General features: G+C 38.7%; 1 protein-coding gene across 9 annotated transcripts in view; it reads right to left on the bottom strand.

Annotated features, from left to right (window-relative positions):
- CAST (calpastatin) overlaps nt 1-21,699 on the bottom strand; it is a 119,128-nt gene that overhangs the window by 45,030 nt on the left and 52,399 nt on the right. For 5 of the 9 annotated variants that reach the window (XM_036847220.1, XM_036847223.1, XM_036847224.1 and 2 more), the window contains 4 exons: nt 17,117-17,176; nt 2,049-2,090; nt 584-640; nt 57-170 (listed from right to left, as the gene is read on the bottom strand). In XM_036847220.1, coding sequence (XP_036703115.1) covers nt 57-170; nt 584-640; nt 2,049-2,090; nt 17,117-17,176 — 273 coding nt within the window. Of the gene's footprint in view, nt 1-56; nt 171-583; nt 641-2,048; nt 2,091-2,838; nt 2,905-17,116; nt 17,177-21,699 lie in introns of all 9 variants that reach the window. The other 4 variants (XM_036847218.1, XM_036847222.1, XM_036847219.1 and 1 more) reach the window with 1 other exon arrangement.

Here is a 21,699-nt window from a genome sequence, read left to right as displayed (position 1 = left end):
TGTCAACTCCCTAGTTGACATTAGTGTTTTCCTATCTATCAGTCTGCTTTATTTACCTTTGGTATTGTTGATTTCTCTGATGTTGGCTGCTCACTTGATTTGGAAACTGCTTTTTCATTATAAGCATGCTTGCTTCTTGTATCTGATGAGTGCTTGGGTAGGCTTTTTGGCTGAAAACACACACACACACACACACGTCCCACAGTGTTAACAATATGACAAATATTGCTACTTTTCTCTATGGAATAGAAAGTATTCATAACAGCTGTGTTTTATGCAGTTTTTTTATTATGCGAATTTAAATTAGAATGATACGTGACAAAATTTCACTTTGAGTACAAAATTTGAAGCAATGCAAATCCTTCCTCCCAAATTCAGCAAGAATCACCTGAGTAAATTGCAAATCCTGCTAATGCCACATGGTGGTGCCATTTTAGCGGAAAAACAAATACCAGCCATGCTCAGTAGGACTTGAATGTTGAAAGATGAGAGTTCAGAATTTTATCCTTCACCAAAAAACAAAGAAAAACAAAGAAAAAAAGGTTTCCCCTTATGATATCAAGTCCTAATGATGATCATTTACCTCTCTGTGTTCCTTTGGCTTTACTTCTTGGGTTTTTTTCTCATGAACCACAGATGGCTGTCAATTTCAAAAGATAAAATCTCAGTTACATCAGAGTACATTGTTTTTATATTTCCAAATAAGCTCAGAACCAAAAATCCCAATTAGACCATTCTGCCTCTCTTAGGAAAGGCCCAGTTGGAGAAGTAGATGTTGCTGTCTGGTTGATAGTAATCCTACCAACAGTCTGATAATGATAATTATCAGAAAAATAATGAAAAATGTAGTATTTCATCTAGAATGATTTTTCAAATAGCTATGTATCTCTAAATTATTGGCTGTTTTTCCCAATTCATGTAGATCATTTGATAACTGCAAGTCCATCCACAGAGATGTCAAATGATCACTTTGACCACTGAGTTTGTTGATAGGAGATCCTACTTTAGAAATTAAAATTGATCTTCAAAAAAATCTCCTTTCACAGGAGATGAACACTGTATTTTTTTAGTTAAATGATTTATATGGTCTTTTCTGTGCTACAAGTAGAGAAGACAGGTATCACTAGAAACCCAATTCTCTTGAGATTGAGTAACCAAAAACATTTAAATATGGAATAGAAGACAACTTCCACCAGCTGCTGAATTATTCTTCTATAGGGGACCATGTAATTACCATCCTCAGGGGCCACCAAGAGGCCTTACACAAAATCATATAAGCTTCATCTTTCACCCAGATGACTCTGCCTACTGCACTCCCCACCCTTGCCTGCACTTAAAGTACTTCAGCCCAAATCATCTTTGTGGTTCCCTACAGGAAACCTTGCGGTCTGAGTAACTGATCAAGTGTACTTGAAAGAAATAAAGTACAGCACCTTATTGAAGAGAAACATTTGCCCTGCCTGCAGACACCCTGGGGTCATCTCCATATGGACTGGAATTGGCTTTCAGTCTAGACAGCCATGAGTCAGGAAAGCAAGGGAAGCCGTTCCCAAGGGAGTCAGAGCTGTCTCCTGAGTAACTGATAACTAGTTCCACCAATGGAAATAAGACCATCAAGATAAACCCTGGGCCCAGTCTAAGGAGAGACTCTCATCTTTAAGTTATCTAGGTGTTGGGTTCAATAGACACCTTTGCTCTTGATGTCTCATCATTAAAGTAATCAAAGACTCATTACCCTTTGTCCCTTGTCCTTTGTTCCTGTTGCTTTTTTTAAAATTACTTCAGCTATAACAAAAATCTAGATTTGAATAAAATGCCTTCTGAAGTAGATTTATAAAATACTATTCATTTTAACAATATATGGATTTAATGTTATAATTATTTTATACACACTCTATATAATCATGTTCAAAAGGGTAATCTAAAATTAATTTAATTAGCTGACAAAATTTTTTTTTTACCATTTAGTAGCACCAATAGAGGAAATTAGTTACTCATTATTGTTGCAAAGAATCCAAATAATTCACTAGTTGACTTAAATCATTTACCTTAGTTGATTGTGACTTCTTCTCAGGTTCTGTTTTTACAGCCTAAATTCAGAAAAAGAAAGAAGGAAGGAAGGAAAAATGAACATAGTTTACAAAGTTTATCATATATTTTCTTCAACTAAAGAAGCTAAAAAAGATAATTTTTATGTATTTATAAATATAAACTTCATGAGTTAAAATTATACTTTTCTTGGAACTGTAACTATTTATTTATTTATTTATTTATTTGGCCACACCACGTGGTTTGTGGGATCTTAGTTCCCCAATCAGGGATCAAATTCGTGCCCCCTGCAGTGGAAGCATGGAGTCCTAACCACTGGACCGCCAGGGAATTCCCGGAATTGTAACTCTTTAGATAAACACTTAAGCACACTAATTAACAGTCTGCTCTTACTACTTAGATGGCAATTTGCATCTTACCTCTGTGTGTATTAAAGATATGTAAAGATTTATTACTATGAACATGGTAGCTAATACATAAGCAAACTAAAATAAAAACCTTCATCCTTCAAAGCCATTAACATGATTGATCTCTTAATGAGTGAAATACTCAGCGTAGGTTTCAGCTGATGATGTAAAACAATGGGAGGCTGACAGTATCAAGAACACAGGAAGCCGTGAAATTGATTTTTAGTGCCAGAATGTGAGCCATGGGTAACTAAGCCTACCAGAAGTCTGTGATGGGTCAAAGTGTTGCAGAAGATTGTGAACTGAAATTATTAGCAGTGCTAAGCAGCTGAAGTGACCATTAGTAAACAGAAATGTCCCCTAGTACAATGAACCACATCACCTGTTTTTTGTGTCTTTTCTTATTAGGAGAATGCAGTCCTTCCAACTGTTTGCTGACTGGAATGGCCTAATATATAAGAGCACAGCCCCAAGTGTGATTTTATTTTATTTGACAGTCAAATAAGTAACATGAATAAACAGGGCTAAAGGTTTGTCAAAAGTTTTCTGAAATTCTGTCAGCACAATATTACAACAATTTTGTAAATAGCGCATGAATTTTTGTAGCACGATAAAAATCTAGCAATCGAATCTAAAGTTCTAGGAATGCTTCTGAAGAGCTGGTTGTTATTTAGGATCTTTAGTGGAGTATTTTACAATTCCACCCAACCAAAAGTTACCTGTGTCAAAAAAGACAATTACTTAAGTATACACATGCATTCTCCTTATAGGGAAGATATGAAAACAAGAATAAAATTTGATTAAACATTTTATGAACTTTTCAAAGTAAGAGATTAAAAATTAGGCCTGATGCTTCTGCCATTTCTTTCCCTTTTATCTGCTCGGTGATATCAGCACAAACTCCTATTTTTTATTCTATTATCTGAAGAGACTGGTGCCAAATATCCTCTTAATTTATCATGTCTTGTGCTTCAGTAATGAAGGCACATGTGTTCCTCACATAATAGACCCTAGTTATGCCAACACACTTATTGTTTTGGGAAGGAAACAAAGTTCATGAACAAAGAAATGTTTTTAAAATTTAAAAATTTGGAACCTTTCAAACTGGATCCTTGTTAATGAGTTTCTGTACATGCTACTCTGCTTTTTTTTTGAGTTTATGCAAATGCAATTTACTAAATGATTAACAAGGAAAATAAGCCAGCTGGTATTTTAAAGGTTTGAGTCTATTAATAGCTTCTAATTTGTAATTTGGCATTTTGGCAATATTTTGCATGGAAGAACTCTACAATACAATTAAGAATGTATACTCACAGACACAAGCAGCTTCTAATGAAATATACATTTTAATTAGTAATCACTAACACATCTCCTAAATTTATTTTCGGTGGTGGTGAGGCTGATGAACATAATACTGATGATAATAATAACTAATGCTTATTATAGCCTCTCAGTACAAGGGACTGTTCAAAACTTTCTTAGTCCAACCCTCTTAGTCCTCATAGTAATCCTCTGAGTCAGGTATAATGAGTATCATTATTATCATCACCATCATCATCATCATCATCCCCATTTCATGGATGCAAATTGAGGCACATGGAAATTAAATAACTTCCCAAGGACACGCATGGTGGAGCTGGGGTTATGTGTTCTCAATCACTGCACTGCATTGTCTCTCCAGTGCCAGCCAGCTCCTACTGGGCACCTGCTGTGGGACAGGCACTGTTCAATAGCCTTATCTTTGTTTCCTTACACAGTCTTGTGAGAAAGGTACTATTATCATCCTCCTCCAAATTGTACAGATAAGGACTCACAGACTTCTAAAACAAACTTATGGTTACCAAAGGGGAAAGCTGGGGGGAGGGATAAATTAGGAGTTTGGGATTAACATATACATACTACTATATATAAAACAGATAATCAACAAGGACCTACTGTATAGCACAGGGAACTCTACTGAATATTCTATAATAACCTATATGAGAAAAGAATCTGAAAAGGAATGGATATCTGTATATGTATAACTGAATCTCTTTGTTGTAGGTCTGAAACTACTAACACAACATTGTAAATCAACTATAATCAAATATAAAATAAAAATTAAATTAAAAAAGGAAATGAAAGCCAAGAGGAATTTTCCAGCACCACAGCCAGCATAGAACTGGGAATAGAAGCCAAGCCGTCTGGCTCCAGTGTCCACTCTACAAAGTCTCTCAGAGATCTCAACCTGATTAACAATGATCTGACCTTTCATCTTACACACAGCAGTGTGACTACCAATTCTAATATGAGGAACAAGAGAGAGAGAACATAGATCTAGACATATTACCTCCAGAGCTAGAGTGACTTTCATTTCTAAGGTGTATAACATGACAAGGATTTGATATAGGCTTTATTTGAATTAACATCTTTCCTCTAAAAGCTCAAAATATTTAAAGAAATATGCTCATAAAGTTCACAAAAATCTCCAAGAGGAGGCTGATATAAATGTTATGAACCAAACATCAGAAGTACATGAAGGGGAGAGGAGCTTCAAGATGGCAGAAGAGTAAGACGCGGAGATCACCTTCCTCCCCACAAATACATCAGAAATACATCTACACGTGGAACAGCTCCTACAGAACACCTATTGAACGCTGGCAGAAGACCTCAGACCTCCCAAAAGGCAAGAAACTCCCCACGTACCTGGGTAGGGCAAAAGAAAAAAGAAAAAACAGAGACAAAAGAATAGGGATGGGACCTGCACCAGTGGGAGGGAGCTGTGAAGGAGGAAAGGTTTCCACACACTAGGAAGCCCCTTCGAGGGTGGAGACGGGGGGTGGCAGAGGGGGGAAGCTTCGGAGCCACGGAGGAGAGCATAGCCACAGGGGTGCGGAGGGCAAAGCGGAGAGATTCCCGCACAGAGGATCAGTGCTGACCAGCACTCACCAGCCCGAGAGGCTTGTCTGCTCAGCCACCGGGGCAGGCGGGGGCTGGGAGCTGAGGCTCGGGCTTGGTTGGATCCCAGGGAGAGGACTGGGGTTGGCGGCGTGAACACAGCCTGAAGGGGCTAGTGCGCCACAGCTAGCCGGGAGGGAGTCCGGGAAAAAGTCTGCAGCTGCCGAAGAGGCAAGAGACTTTTTCTTGCCTCTTTGTTTCCTGGTGCACGAGGAGAGGGGATTAAGAGCGCTGCTTAAAGGAGCTCCAGAGACGGGCACGAGCCACGGCTATCGGCGCGGACCCCAGAGACGGGCATGAGACGCTAAGGCTGCTGTTGCCGCCACCAAGAAGCCTGTGTGCGAGCACAGGTCACTATCCACACCTCCCCTGCCTGTGCAGCCCGCCACTGCCAGGGTCCCATGATCCAGCGACAACTTCCCCAGGAGAACGCACAGCGCACCTCAGGCTGCTGCAACGTCACGCCGGCCTCTGCCGCCGCAGGCTCCCCCGGCATCCAGTACCCCTCCCTCCCCCCAGCCTGAGTGAGCCAGAGCCCCCGAATCAGCTGCTCCTTTAACCCCAGCCTGTCTGAGCGAAGAACAGATGCCCTCAGGCGACCTACACCCAGAGGCGGGTCGAAATCTAAAGCTGAACCCCAGGAGCTGTGTGAACAAAGAAGAGAAAGGGAAATCTCTCCCATCAGCCTCAGGAGCAGTGGATTAAATCTCCACAAACAACTTGATGTACCCTGCATCTGTGGAATACCTGAATAGGCAACGAATCATCCCGAATTGAGGAGGTGGACTTTGGGAGCAACGATCTATACATTTTTTCCCCTTTTTCTCATTTTGTGAGTGTGTATGTGTATGCTTCTGTGTGTTATTTTGTCTGTATAGCTTTACTTTTACCATTTGTCCTAGGGTTCTCTCTGTCCATTTTTTTTTTTTTTTTGGGTATAGTTTTTAGCACTTGTTATCATTGGTGGATTTGTTTTTTGGTTTGGTTGCTCTCTTTCTTTTCTTTTTTTAATTAAAAAATAATTATTAAAAAATTTTTTTATTTTAATAACTATTTTATTTTACTTTATCTTTTTTCTGTCTTTCTCTTTTTTCTCCCTTTTATTCTGAGCCATGTGGATGACAGGCTCTTGGTGCTCCAGCCAGGCATCAGGGCTGTGCCTCTGAGGTGGGAGAGCCAAGTTCAGGACACTGGTCCACAGGAGACCTCCCAGCTCCACGTAATATGAAATGGCAAATATCTCTGAGAGATCTCCATCTCAATGCCAACACCCAGCTCCACTCAATGACCAGCAAGCTACAGTGCTGGACACCCTATGCCAAACAACTAGCAAGACAGGAACACAACCCCATCCATTAGCAGAGAGGCTGCCTAAAATCATAATAAGGCCACAGACACCCCAAAACACACCACCAGATGTGGACCTGCCCACCAGAAAAACAAGATCCAGCCTCATCCACCAGAACACAGGCACTAGTCCCCTCTACCAGGAAGCCTACACAACCCACTGAACCAACCTTAGCCACTGGGGACAGACACCAAAAACTACGGGAACTACGAACCTGCAGGCTGCGAAAAGGAGACCCCAAGCACACTAAGTTAAGCAAAATGAGAAGACAGAAAAACTCACAGCAGATGAAGGAGCAAGGCAAAAACCCACTGGACCTAACAAATGAAGAGGAAATAGGCAGTCTACCTGAAAAAGAATTCAGAGTAATGATAGTAAAGATGATCCAAAATCTTGGAAATAGAATGGAGGAAATACAAGAAATGTTTAACAAGGACCTAGAAGAACTAAAGAGCAAACGAACAATGATGAACAACACAATAAATGAAATTAAAAATTCTCTACAAGGGATCAATAGCAGAATAACTGAGGCAGAAGAACGGAGAAGTGACCTGGAAGATAAAATAGTGGAAATAACTACTGCAGAGCAGAAGAAAGAAAAAAGAATGAAAAGAATTGAGGACAGTCTCAGAGACCTCTGGGACAACATTAAACACACCAACATTCGAATTATAGGGGTCCCAGAAGAAGAAGAGAAAAAGAAAGGGACTGAGAAAATATATGAAGAGATTATAGTTGAAAACTTCCCTAATATGGGAAAGGAAATAGTTAATCAAGTCCAGGAAGCACAGAGAGTCCCATACAGGATAAATCCAAGGAGAAACACGCCAAGACACATATTAATCAAACTATCAAAAATTAAGTACAAAGAAAAAATATTAAAAGCAGCAAGGGAAAAACAACAAATAACACACAAGGGAATCCCCATAAGGTTAACAGCTGATCTTTCAGCAGAGTCTCTGCAAGCCAGAAGGGAGTGGCAGGACATATTTAAAATGATGAAGGAGAAAAACCTACAACCAAGATTACTCTACCCAGCAAGGATCTCATTCAGATATGATGGAGAAATCAAAACATTTACAGACAAGCAAAAGCTAAGAGAATTCAGCACCACCAAACCAGCTTTACAACAAATGCTAAAGGAACTTCTCTAGGCAGGAAACACAAGAGAAGGAAAAGACCTACAATAACAAACCCAAAACAATTAAGAAAATGGTAATAGGAACATACATATCGATAATTACCTTAAATGGAAATGGATTAAATGCTCCAACCAAAAGACATAGACTGGATGAATGGATACAAAAACAAGACCCATATATATGCTGTCTACAAGGGACCGACTTCAGACCTAGGGACACATACAGACTGAAAGTGAGGGGATGGAAAAAGATATTCCATGCAAATGGAAATTAAAAGAAAGCTGGAGTAGCAACTCTCATATCAGACAAAATAGACTTTAAAACAAAGCCTATTACAAGAGACAGAGAGGGACACTACATAATGATCAAGGGATCAATCCAGGAAGAAGAACAATTGTAAATATTTATGCACCCAACATAGGAGCACCTCAATACATAAGGCAAATACTAACAGCCATAAAAGGGGAAATTGACAGTAACACAATCATAGTAGGAGACTTTAACACCCCACTTTCACCAATGGACAGATCATCCAAAATGAAAATAAATAAGGAAACACAAGCTTTAAATGATACATTAAACAAGATGGACTAAATTGATATTTATAGGACATTCCATCCAAAAACAACAGAATACACATTCTTCTCAACTGCTCATGGAACATTCTCCAGGATAGATCATATCTTGGGTCACAGATCAAGCCTTGGTAAATTTAAGAAAATTGAAATCGTATCAAGTATCTTTTCCGACCACAATGAGAAGCCTGCACACCGCAACGAAGAGTAGCCCCCGCTTGCCGCAACTAGAGAAAGTCCGCGTGCAGCAACGAAGAACCAATACAGCCAAAAGTAAATAAATAAGATAAGAAAAAAAAAAAAGAACAGTTGCATCACACACACCCCTTGTGCCACCCCTTTAAAAAAAAAATAGACTATGACATAAATCACAGCAAGATCCCTTTTGACCCATCTCCTAGAGAAATGGAAATAAAAACAAAAATAAACAAATGGGACCTAATGAAACTTAAAAGCTTTTGCACAGCAACAGAAACCATAAACAAGATGAAAAGACAACCCTCAGAATGGGAGAAAATATTTGCAAATGAAGCAACTGACAAAGGATTAATCTCCAAAAATTTACAACCAGCTCAGGCAGCTCAATATCAAAAAAACAAACAATCCAATCCAAAAATGGGCAGAAGCCCTAAACAGACATTTCTCCAAAGAAGATATACAGATTGCCAACAAACACATGAAAGAATGCTCAACGTCATTAATCATTAGAGAAATGCAAATCAAAACTACAATGAGATATCATCTCACACCGGTCAGAATGGTCATCATCAAAAAATCTACAAACAATAAATGCTGGAGAGGGTGTGGAGAAAAGGGAACCCTCTTGCACTCTTTGTGGGAATGTAAATTGATACAGCCACGATGGAGAACAGTATGGAGGTTCCTTAAAAAACTAAAAATAGAACTACCATATGACCCAGCGATCTCACTACTGGGCATATATGCTGAGAAAACCATAATTCAAAAAGAGTCATGTACCAAAATGTTCGTTTCAGCACTATTTACAATAGCCAGGACATGGAAGCAACCTAAGTGTCCATCAACAGATGAATGGATAAAGAAGATGTGGCACATATATACAATAGAATATTACTCAGCCATAAAAAGAAACGAAATTGAGTTATTTGTAGTGAGGTGGATGGACCTAGAGTCTGTCATACAGAGTGAAGTAAGTCAGAAAGAGAAAAACAAATACTGTATGCTAACATATATATACGGAATCTAAGAAAAAAAAAAAATTGGTCATGAAGAACCTAGGGGCAAGATGGGAATAAAGACACAGACCTACTAGAGAATGGACTTGAGGATATGGGGAGGGGGAAGGGTAAGCTGGGACAAAGTGAGAGAGTGGCATGGACATATATACACTACCAAACATAAAATAGGTAGCTAGTGGGAAGCAGCTGCATAGCACAGGGAGATCAGCTCGGTGTTTTGTGACCACCTAGAGGGGTGGGATAGGGAGGGTGGGAGGGAGGGGACATATGTATATGTATAACTGATTCACTTTGTTATAAAGCAGAAACTAACACACCATTGTAAAGCAATTATACTCCAGTAAAGATGTTAAAAAAAAAAAGAAAAAAAGAGGTACATGAAGGGAGGTGGAGACAAGATGGCAGAGTAGAAGGACGTGAGCTTTCCTCTCCTCATGAAAACACTAAAATCACAACTAACTGCTAAACAACCATCAACAAAAACAAACAAACAAACAAACACTGGAACCTACCAAAAAAGATATCCTGCATCCAAAGACAAAGAAGAAACCACAATGAGATGGTAGGAGGGGAGCAATCATAAAAAAATCAAATCCCATACCTGCCGGGTGGGCGACCCACAGACTGGAAAATAAGTATATTGCAGAGGTTCTCCCATAAGGGTGAAAGTTCTGAGCCCCATGTCAGGCTCCCCAGCCTGGGGGTCTGGCTTTGGGAGGAGGAGCCCCTAGAGCATCTGGCTTTGAAGGCCAGTGGGGTTTGATCACAGGAATTCCACAGGACTGGGGAAACAGTAACTACACTCTTGGAAGGCACACACAAGGTCCCGTGTGTACCATGACCCAGGGAAAGAAGCAGTGACCTCACAGGAGTCTGGGCCAGACTTACCTGCTGGTATTGGAGGGTCTCCTGCGGAAGCAGGGGGTGGCTTTGGCTCACTCTGGGGACAAAGACATTGGTGGCGGTAGTACTCATTGGTGTGAGCCCTCCCGGAGGCTGCCATTTTCTCACCAAGACCTGGCCCCACCCAGCAGCCTGTAGGCTCCAGTGCTGGGATGCCTCAGATCAAACAACGAACAGGGCAGGAACGCAGCCCCACCCACCAGCAGACAGGCTACTTAAAGTCTTCCTGAGCTCACAGCTAAACACACCCCCTGACACAGCCCTGCCCACCAGAGGGAAAAGACCCAGTTCCAACCATCAGTGGGCAAGAACCAGGCACTCCCACCAGGAAGCCTGCACGAGCCCTTTGGACAGCCTCATCCACCAGGGTGCAGACAGCAGAAGCAAGAAGAACTACAACCCTGCAGCCTGCGAAACAGATACTGCAATCAGAGAAAGTCAGACAAAATGAGATGGCAGACAAATATGTCCCAGACAAAGGAACAAGATAAAACCCCAGAAGAACAACTAAGGGAAGTGGAGATAGGCAATCTACCTGAAACAGAATTCAGAGTAATGACAGTAAAGATGATCTAAGATCTCACAAAAAGAATGGAGGCACAGATCGAGAAGACACAAGAAATGTTTAATAATGAGCTAGAGGAAGGGAAGAAAAAAGACCCACAAAAACAAATTCAAAACAATTAATAAAATGACAATAAGAATATACATATAATTACCTTAAATGTAAATGGATTAAATGCTCCAACCAAAAGACAAAGAAAACAAGACCCTTATATATGCTGTCTACAAGAGACCCACTTCAGATCTAGGGACGCATACAGACTAAAAGTGAGGGAATGGAAAAATGTATTCCATGCAAATGGAAATTGAAAGAAAGCTGGAGTGGCAATACTCATATTAGACAAAATAGACTTTAAAATAAAGACTGTTACAAGAGACAAAAAAGGACACTACATAATGATCAAAGGATCAATCTAGGAAGATGATATAACAACTGTAAATATAATATGCACCCAACATGAGAGCACCCCAATATATAAGGCAAATGCTAACAGCCATAAAAGGAGAAATTGACAGTAACACAATAATAATGGGGGACTTTAACACCCCACTTTCATCAATGGACAGATCATCCAGGCAGAAAATCAATAAGGAAACAAAGGCCTTAAATGACACATCAGACCAGATGGACTTCATTGATATTTATAGAGTATTCCATCAAAAGCAACAGAATACACTTTCTTCTCAAGTGTCCACAGAACATTCTCCAGGATTGATCATATCCTGGGCCACAAAGCCAGTCTCAGTAAATTTAAGAAAAGTGAAATCATATCAAGCATCTTTTCCAACCACAACTCTATGAGATTAGAAATCAACTACAAGAAAAAAACTGTAAAAAACACAAAGATGTGAAGGCTAAACAATAAACAATATGCTACTAAACAACTAATGGATCACTGAAGAAATAAAAGAGGAAATGAAAAAATACCTAGAGACAAATGAAAGTGAAAGCATGATGATTCAAAACCTGTGGGATGCAGTAAAAGCAGTTCTAAGAGGGAAGTTTACAGTGATACAATCTTACCTCAGGAAAGAAGAAACATCTCAAATAAATAATCTAACCTTACACCTAAAGCAACTAGAGAAAGAAGAACAAACAAAACCCAAAGTCAGCAGAAGGAAAGAAATTATAAAGATCAGAGCAGAAATAAATGGAATAGAGACAAAGAAAACCATAGAAAAGATCAATGAAACTGAAAGCTGGTACTTTGAAAAGATAAACAAAATTGAAAAACCTTTAGCCACACTCAGCAAGAAAAAAAGGGAGAGGGCTCAAATCAGTAAAATTAGAAATGAAAAAGAAGTTACAACGGACACCACAGAAATACAAAGGATCATAAGAGACTACTACAAGCAACTTTATGCCAATAAAATGGACAACCTAGAAGAAATGGACAAATTCTTAGAGAGGTACAATCTCCCAAGACTGAACCAGGAAGAAATAGAAAATATGAAAAGACCAATCACAAGTACTGAAATTGAAACTGTGATTAAAAAACTCCCAACAAACAAAAGTCCAGGACCAGATGGCTTCACAGGCAAATTCTATCAAACATTTAGAGAAGAGTTAACACCTATCCTTCTGAAACTATTCCAAAAAATCGCAGAGGAAGGAACACTCCCAAACTCATTCTATGAGGCCACCATCAACCTGATATCAAAACCAAAGAACCACCAAAAGAGAAAATTATAGGCCAGTATCACTGATGAACATAGACGCAAAAATCCTCAACAAAATACTAGCAAACCGAATCCAACAATACATTAAAAGGATCATCTACCACGAGATCAAGTGAGGTTTATCCCAGGGATGCAAGAATTTTTCAATATCTGCAAATCAATCAGTGTGATACACTACATCAACAAATTAAAGAATAAAAACCATATGATCATCTCAATAGATGCAGAAAAAGCTTTTGACAAAATTCAACACCCATTTATGATAAAAACTCTCCAGAAAGTGGGCACAGAGGGAACATACCACAACATAATAAAGCCCATATATGACAAACCTACAGTTAACAACATACTCAACAGTGAAGAGCTGAAAGCATTTCCTCTAAGATCAGGAACAAGATAAGGATGTCCAGTCTCACTGCTTTTATTCAACATAGTTTTGGAAGTCCTAGCCATGGCAATAAGAAAAAAGAAATAAAAAGAATCCAAACTGGAAAAGAAGAAGTAAAAATGTCACTGTTTGCAGATGACATGATACTATACATAGAAAATCCTAAAGATGCTACCAGAAAACTACTAGAGCTAATCAATGAATCTGGTAAAGTGCATGATACAAAATTAATACAGAGAAATCTGTTGCATTTCTATACACTAACAACAAAAGATCAGGAAGAGAAATTAAGCAAAGAATCCCATTTACCATCGCATCAAAAGAATAAAATACCTAGGAATAAACCTACCTAAGGAGGCAAAAGACCTGTACTCTAGAAACTATAGGACGCTGATGAAAGAAATCAAAGATGACACAAACAAATGGGAAGATATACCGTGTTCTTGGACTGGAAGAAGCAATATTTTCAAAATGACTATACTACCCAAGGCAATCTACAGACTCAATGCAACTTATCAAATTACCAATGGCATTTTTCACAGAACTAGAACAAAAAAATTTTAAATTTGTATGAAACTACAAAAGACCCCGAATATCCAAAGCAATTTTGAGAAAGAAAAACAGAACTGGAGGAATCAGGCTCCCTGACTTCAGACTATACTGCAAAGCTACAGTCATCAAAACAGTATGGTACCAGCACAAAACCAGAAATATAGATCAATGGAACAGTATAGAAAGCCCAGAAATAAACCCACGCATCTATGGTCAATTAATCTACAACAACTGAGGCAAGACTATATCATGGAGAAAAGACAGTCTCTTCAATAAATGGTGCTGGGAAAACTGGACAGCTAAATGTAAGAGAATGAAATTAGAAAATTCTCTAACACCATACACAAAAATAAACTCAGAATGGATTAAAGACCCAAATATAAGACCAGATACTATAAAACTCTCAAAGGAAAACATAGGCAGAACACACTGTGACATAAATCACAGCAATACCTTTTTGGATCCGTCTCCTAGAGTAATGGAAGTAAAAACAAAAATAAACAAATGGGATCTAATTAAACTTAAAAGCTTTTGTACTGCTAAGAAAACCATAAACAAAATGAAAAGGCAACCTACAGAATGCGAGAAAATGTTTGCAAATGATGTGACCGACAAGGGATTAATCCCCAAAATTTACAGACAGCTCATGCAACTCAATATCAAAAAAACAAACAACCCAATCAAAAAATGGGCAGAAGACCTAAATAGACATTGCTCCAAAGAAGACACACAGATGGGCCAAGAGGGATATCAAAAGATGCCCAACATCACTAATTGTTAGGAAATGCAAATGAAAACTACAATGAGATATCACCTCACACCAGTCAGAATGGCCATCATCAAAAAGTCTACCAACAATAAATGCTGGAGAGGGTGTGGACAAAAGAGAACCCTCCTACACTGTTGGTGGGAATGTGAATTGGTACAACCACTATGGAGAACAGTATGGAGGTTCCTTAAGAAACTAAAAATAGAGCTACCATATGATCTAGCTATCCCACTCCTAAGCATATATCCGGAGAAAACAATGGTTCAAAGGGATACGTGCACCCCAGTGTTTACTGCAGCACTGTTTACAATAGCCAAGACATGGAAGCAACCTAAATGTCTGTGGACAGATGAATGGATAAAGAAGATGTGGTACATACATACAATGGAATATTACTCAGCCATTAAAAAGAATGAAATAATGCCATTTGCGGCAACGTGGATGGACCTGGAGATTATCATACTAAGTGAAGTAAGTAAGTCAGACAGAGAAAGATGATATCATATGATATCACTTACATGTGGAATCTAAAAAAAATGATACAAATGAACTTATTTACAAAACAGAAACAGACTCACAGACTTAGAAAACAAACTTATGGTTATTAAAGGGGAAAGGTGGGGGGGAGAGATAAATTGGGAGTTTGGGATTGACATATACACACTAGTATGTTTAAAATAGATAACCAACAAGGACCTACTGTATAGCACAGGGAACTCTACTCAATATTCTGTAATAACCTAAATGGGAAAAGAATTTGAAAAAGAATAGATACATGTATATGTAAAACTGAATGACTTTGCTGTACACCTGAAACTAATACAACATTGTAAATCAACTACACTCCAATATAAAATAAAAATTTCTTAAAATTAAAATTAAAAAAAAATTTAAAAAGCAGCACATGAAGATAAGATGATTAATGAGAATAGTGTGATTGAAATCCACCAAGGAAAGAGAATTGAGGCAAAGAGCGGTTCTGAGTCAGCCACTGGTGATACTTCATCATGTGCATCTTATTTTTGTCTCTCCCTCCTTCTCTCTCCTACTTTCCTCTCTCTCTTCTCTTCATCCAGTTCCGTAGGAGTGCCAGGAATTCTCATGATTCATGCTTAGCAATGGCTGAAGTGTTTGCTGCCACTTACTCTGGAAAACAGGGCACACTTGAAATAATCATTGGTCCTCAAGCTGAGAGTCAGCGGGGATGGATTATAATCAGGCATTGTGTCAAATGCAAACCAAAATAATAAAACGGAAATCCTATATTTCTGGCTCTCCTTTCTATCTCCTTACTTTAATTTTCATGGACTCTTAAGTTCCATGAGAATTTTTTTGGGGAGGGGGTAAATATTTCTACTACAGTCTTAAGATTATTTTAAGATTAAGGTCAGATTTTTTTTATTTTTTAAGATTAAGCTTGGTATAAATAAGTAGTGACAGCTAATAGATTAATTATGGATCAGTTAACATACATTGTGAATAATTAAGAAATTAATGTAAATGTAAATTACTTAGTAAAAACATAACTTTAAATTAAAAATAAATTTAAAAATTAAAATGAGTGCTAAATGACATTTATAAGAGCTTAGAGTTGGACAGTGTGTTTCAAGATATTTGCAATGTCCTTTAAAGAAAAGTTCAAGATGAGGCCATAGGATCCCTCAGTAGCACTAAATTATGGTGCCAGTACTAAATTATGGCATAGGATCCTACCTGGGATAGTAAAGTTACAAGGAAAATAGAAAGCAAAAGTATATGGGTAATTTTAAACAAGGGAAATTTGATAATAATGGAGCTGGGGTAGCTCTTAAAGGCACTAAAAAATATTAGCTCGTAAGAATTAGTTGAGAGCATCTTGAGAATGCTCTCTCTTTAATCTTCCATCCCAAAACATTCCCAAGAAACACAGTTTGAGTCATGGTAATTAGGGGAGAGGGTTTAAGGCAGCTCAGCCAACTCTTCAGAACTAGTCTTACTCCACGTGGCAATCCCACTGGAGGACATGCTTGTATTTTTTCTTCTGAAATTCCAAGAAATTATCATCAGAACAAATCCCAAGAACTCGACAAAGGTTTATCAATAAGATGGTGCCCCACATGACTCAAATTTCAGAAAGAAACTTCAGAAAGCATCTGAAATAACCAGTATCTGTGTCACTTCTTTCTATGTTCACTTAGTGTAACCTTTCTCATTCTTAGATTTAGTTTTAAGTGGCCAGGATAATAAAACCATTTTAGTAAGAAATTAAGAATTTATATTCTTTTCTAGATCCAGAGAAATGTACTTAGAGAAATTATCTTACAATTTAAAAAACTCAAGGCTAGAACCAAAAAACCTCTCGCTGACTACTCTTTTCTAGATACTCTAAGATGACGTATAAGTGTATAGATGGTGTTGGAGGCAAATACTGAAAGGAAAGCTGAGTTTCCAAAGACTCTCATTAATTAGGAAGAAAACGTTTACTTCCATAGCCTAAGTTTCCTAGGACACGTAACCCATCTGTCAACAGCCCACATTTGTTTTGCTTTACCATATAATCAACTGAAAGCCATTCACCCAAGTTGACCCTTGAAGAGTCTCCATACCTTGGTTTCTGTGGGATTCATACTGGAAGACTTCCTGGTTGAAGCAGAGGAAGTTGTCACCTAGAAAGGAAAGAAATAAGAAGTTTAATTATAGTTAACCTACAACCTTCTTTGTCCTTCAGCTCCTTTTAACCATACTTACTCTTAACTCTTCACCTTGGTTTTACCTCACCTAGAGTACCACTCCCATAAAAGTTCAGTATGTGGTGTTGCCCAGTGGGTAAAAGCCTTTGTAACCAGATCAAATGGGTTCAAATTTGGAGTGTGCTACTTACTAAATAATCTTGGGCAAGCTACTTAAATTTTCTGATCTTTGGTTTCCCCTTTCTCAATTTTTGTTCCGTAGGTAACAACTACCTTCTAAGTTTATTACTGCCTGGTAATTAGGTACTCAGTAAATATTATTCTAATTATTGTTTGTATTATTTTCAGAAAGAACATGAACTTTGAAACTTACAGAATTTTGTTCAAATGCCAGCTTTGCCAATTACTAGCTCTGTGACTTTGGGTCTTAGTTTTCCAAGTATATAAAATGGGGCCTATAATGTCTATTTTGCAGGGTTGTAATTATTTGCGATAATGTGGGTAAAATGCCTGGCACATTGTAGGTGTTCATTAAATTGCTAGTGCATTATTCCTAAGCTATTGTAAGACAGACGAGTAGGCATAGCTCTGGGAAATAGGTTCAGGTAGATTAGAATCGTCATGTAAGGAAGAGAAAGTGGGAGACGGTGTTGCAAAGGGGATATTGTTATATTATCTGTCTCATCTAGGCTCCTCCCCAGAGGGCAAAAGGTGATGAGTGGTAACTGAAGTATTCAAGAAACACCTTTCCTAGGGATGTGGAGTCAGCCCCTGCAATCTAATCACCCAAGCAGGGGGATGTGCATGTGGACACTTGCATGGTATTGAGAACTACGTACTCCAGTAACTTGTATTATACTGGTTAATATTAAATTCACAATTACATTCTTTGCGAATTCCAACTCAGGCTCATTTAAACCTCCTTAACATTTGAGTCCATTAGGTTTTAGAGCCCAGGGATTCCATCTGGCACCAGGTGTCTTCTTAAGTAACTGGCTGTCAGTAAACAGCTGCTCCCTGCCAGCAGCACCCAGAGCCCCATTCCCTGATGCCTGGCCCTGAGCCACTTCAGAAGCTGAGTCCCCGGGCAGGATGGACCCATCCCCGCTGGTGCCCCAGCTCCCCTACCTCAACACACCACACTCAAGGTGACTGCGTGAACCCACTATAACCCATGGCCCATGAACACGATCACCTTCCCCACTGACCTTATTTAATGTAAAGCATGTTGCTGCTTAGAATTAAATTGCCACATTTTACAGATAAAAGCCCAAAGCTTTAGTATACTGACTTTTCAAACATAGTCATATGAACTTAACTATTCCTGAGCACCCTTAAGCACCCCCCACCCCAAAACACACACAAACACACACACACACATACACCCCTTGTCACTGTGGCAGGCGTGTGCTGTCTCTCTCACATTCTCTTCGGGATAAAGAACTGGAAGATGTACCAAAGTAGATTTCCCTCATCAAATTAATGGACAAATATGTGAATATTCATTTTTCCTGGAGAATTTTTTTTTAATTTGTGGGGATTAACATACCCATATCTATATAATTCTGTCTTTCCACAAGTAGAATTGGTTGTACAAACGTCCACTCAAACTCAAGAAGTTCCAGTTAGCTACATCCCACTCCTTCAGTGATTTCCCTCAGCCATCTAAAACCACCCAAGACAAACACTCCACACAAAGGTTCTTTTTAAGCTGCACATCTTTGGGTGAACATTCATTTATTTTCTAAACATCCAAGTTTATTAAAACATTCCTGAAATTACATAGCCTTGGGTTTTCCAATCTGCCTTACTGCTTTATTAAGCAATAGCTGGAAGAGATCCTTAAATCCTAGAAAGAAGACTTTCAAAGGCTCACCAAGGACAGTAAAATCTCCATGGAATGCCTATAAATAAGCATGGAGCGGATTATAATGTGAACTTAGCTGAAGGCCTTGGCCACACCTGTTCTCAGTCTAGATTCCTCCGTGAAAGTTTCATCCCATCACTAAGGCACTAAACATTTTGAAACTAAAATAGGAAAACCACTTCATGGGGGCTGGAAATGAGGAAAATAATCCCACCCTGTTATGGGCTGGTTCAACTCTGGCTAAGTGTAGTGTGTTCAATTTTTATTTTATTTGTAAAGACAAGAAAAGTTTACTATTTGTTACCCCTACTGGGGGATTATATACACTTTCAATTTAAATCTTCTATATGGTTTGACTTTCTAATCATAGGTGTGAATAACTTACAATTTAAGAATTTTGAAGAGTTAACCCATAAATCTTTGAAGAACCGTAGAGAAAAACTTTGAATATGTAGGTTTTAAACAGATGAGGAGAATGGTATCTCATAAAGATTAAGTGACCCATCAAAGTTTACCACAGTTCACTGGCTCCGTAAGTATTTATCCAGAACATAGTTTGTGTCAAGTACTGTGTTAGCTGATGGGAAACCGACAGACCTGTCTCTGACCTTGTGAAAGTTACAGCCTGGTCAGAGATGACATTAATAGACTAACTATTTCAATCCCACTCCTGGGCATATATCTGGACAAAACTATAATTCAAAAAGACACATGCACCCCTATGTTCATGGCAGCACCATTTACAATAGCCAGACATGACAAAAACCTAAATGTCCATCAACAAAAGAAAGGATAAAGAAGATGTGGTGTGTATGTATATATATATGTATACACACACACACACACACAATGCAATATTACTCAGCCATAAAAAAATGAAATAATGCCATTTACAGCAACATGGATGGACCTAGAGATTACCATACTAAGTGAAGTAAGTCAGAAAGAGAAAGACAAATACCATATGATATCACTTATATGTGGAATCTAAAATATGACACAAATGAAATTATCTACAAAACGGAAACAGACTCACAGACATAGAGAACAGATTTGTGGTTGCCAAGGGGGAGAGGGATGGAGATTAGCAGATGCAAACTATTATATATAGAATGGATAAACAACAAGGTCCTACTGTGTAGCACAGGTAACTATATTGAATATCCTGCGATAAACCATAATGGAAAAGAATATGAAAAAGAATGTGTATACATATGTATAACTGAATCACTTCACTGTACAGCAGAAATTAACACAACCTTGTAAATCAACTATACTTCAATGAAATAAATTTAAAAAAAGAATAACCACTTTAGTAACTACTTGTGATAAGTGCTATAAAGGAAAATCACAGGGTCCCATGAGAACACAGACTAGGCAACCAGATCTAATTCAGGGGACAGTCAGGACAGGTGATGCTGAAGAAGTGACAGTTAACGTGGAGACTGAAGGATAAGGGGGCATCACCCAGGCAGAAGGCGGGGAGGACCCTCCGAGCTGTCTGTGCCAGGGCTGAGCCTAGGCCACCTGACTTTTAAACCAGTGACTCTCTGCTGCAGGACCGACCACTCAGCCGGTCCTAACATCAAGGCATAGCCAGTTTTAAAGCAACATCAGTGCTCAAATACCAAAATCTCTCTATGGAATTAGGACTGTATACCAGACTAAAGTGCGGCCATAACTATACTCTCCCTCTTAAATGACCCATGCAAATCTCTTGACAACCAGAGTATTATGAGTCATTTATAATCTTAAGTTAAGGCATAAATCAGAGTAACAAAGAACAGAGAAAAAGTATTTTAATATAATTATTTTCCACCCACCCACTCAACAATTGTTGTTTAAAAAGCAATGAGCCTGGGGCTGAGGATACACAATGAATGTCACTGTCACAGCCTTGAAAGAGTTCACAGTCCAGCGCAATAAACAGACATCAAGCAGGTTTAGTTACAACTTAAGTGCTCTAACAGGTATGAAGAAAATCCTAGGTGACCGAAGAAATGTTTTGGTTCTAAGTCAGTTGTAGGCCCACCTGAAGTAATCTCACTGTGCTGTCAAATCTCATTAAAACAAAGCAATATCGATAAAAGAAAGTAATTGCAGCCTAGAAAAAATTAATATTTAATCCTGTACTTATCCAGTATGGCACGTTACGTTCTGGCTTTATTCAACAAAACCTCTTTAAATTTGTTTACTTGCTACAATAAGAATTTTGGAGTTTACTGCAGGAAATGATTAGAGATATGAGGGGAAGATGGTATGCTTTTAAGACCCTTGAAAAATGGAAACTGCTTTCCTTTTTCACATATATTTTGCAAAGGTCTCCCATACTACAGCCTTTTAGCTCTCTCACCTGCTCTGCCTACACTAGTCTTCGCAGGTGTCACTCCCACACACATGCCTCCCTCTAAAGCAGAGCCAGCGATGATGACTCCTGTTACCCACTGTATCACACAGAAATCCTTTCTCTTGCCTCTAAAGACCCCTGGTCTCCAATCCCACCGCATCTCCCAGCACAGAACATCTGCTCCAGGCAGCCAGCCCATCCCTTTCTCAGAGCACAGCTCTCTCATCTCCCCCTTTATGTTTTTTTCACATAAGTGCCACTGGTTGGAATGTTTCTCTTCTCCAA

Source organism: Balaenoptera musculus, chromosome 3 (genome assembly GCF_009873245.2).
Source record: "Balaenoptera musculus isolate JJ_BM4_2016_0621 chromosome 3, mBalMus1.pri.v3, whole genome shotgun sequence".
NCBI lineage: Eukaryota > Metazoa > Chordata > Mammalia > Artiodactyla > Balaenopteridae > Balaenoptera > Balaenoptera musculus.
This window is presented reverse-complemented; position numbering and strand designations above follow the sequence as displayed.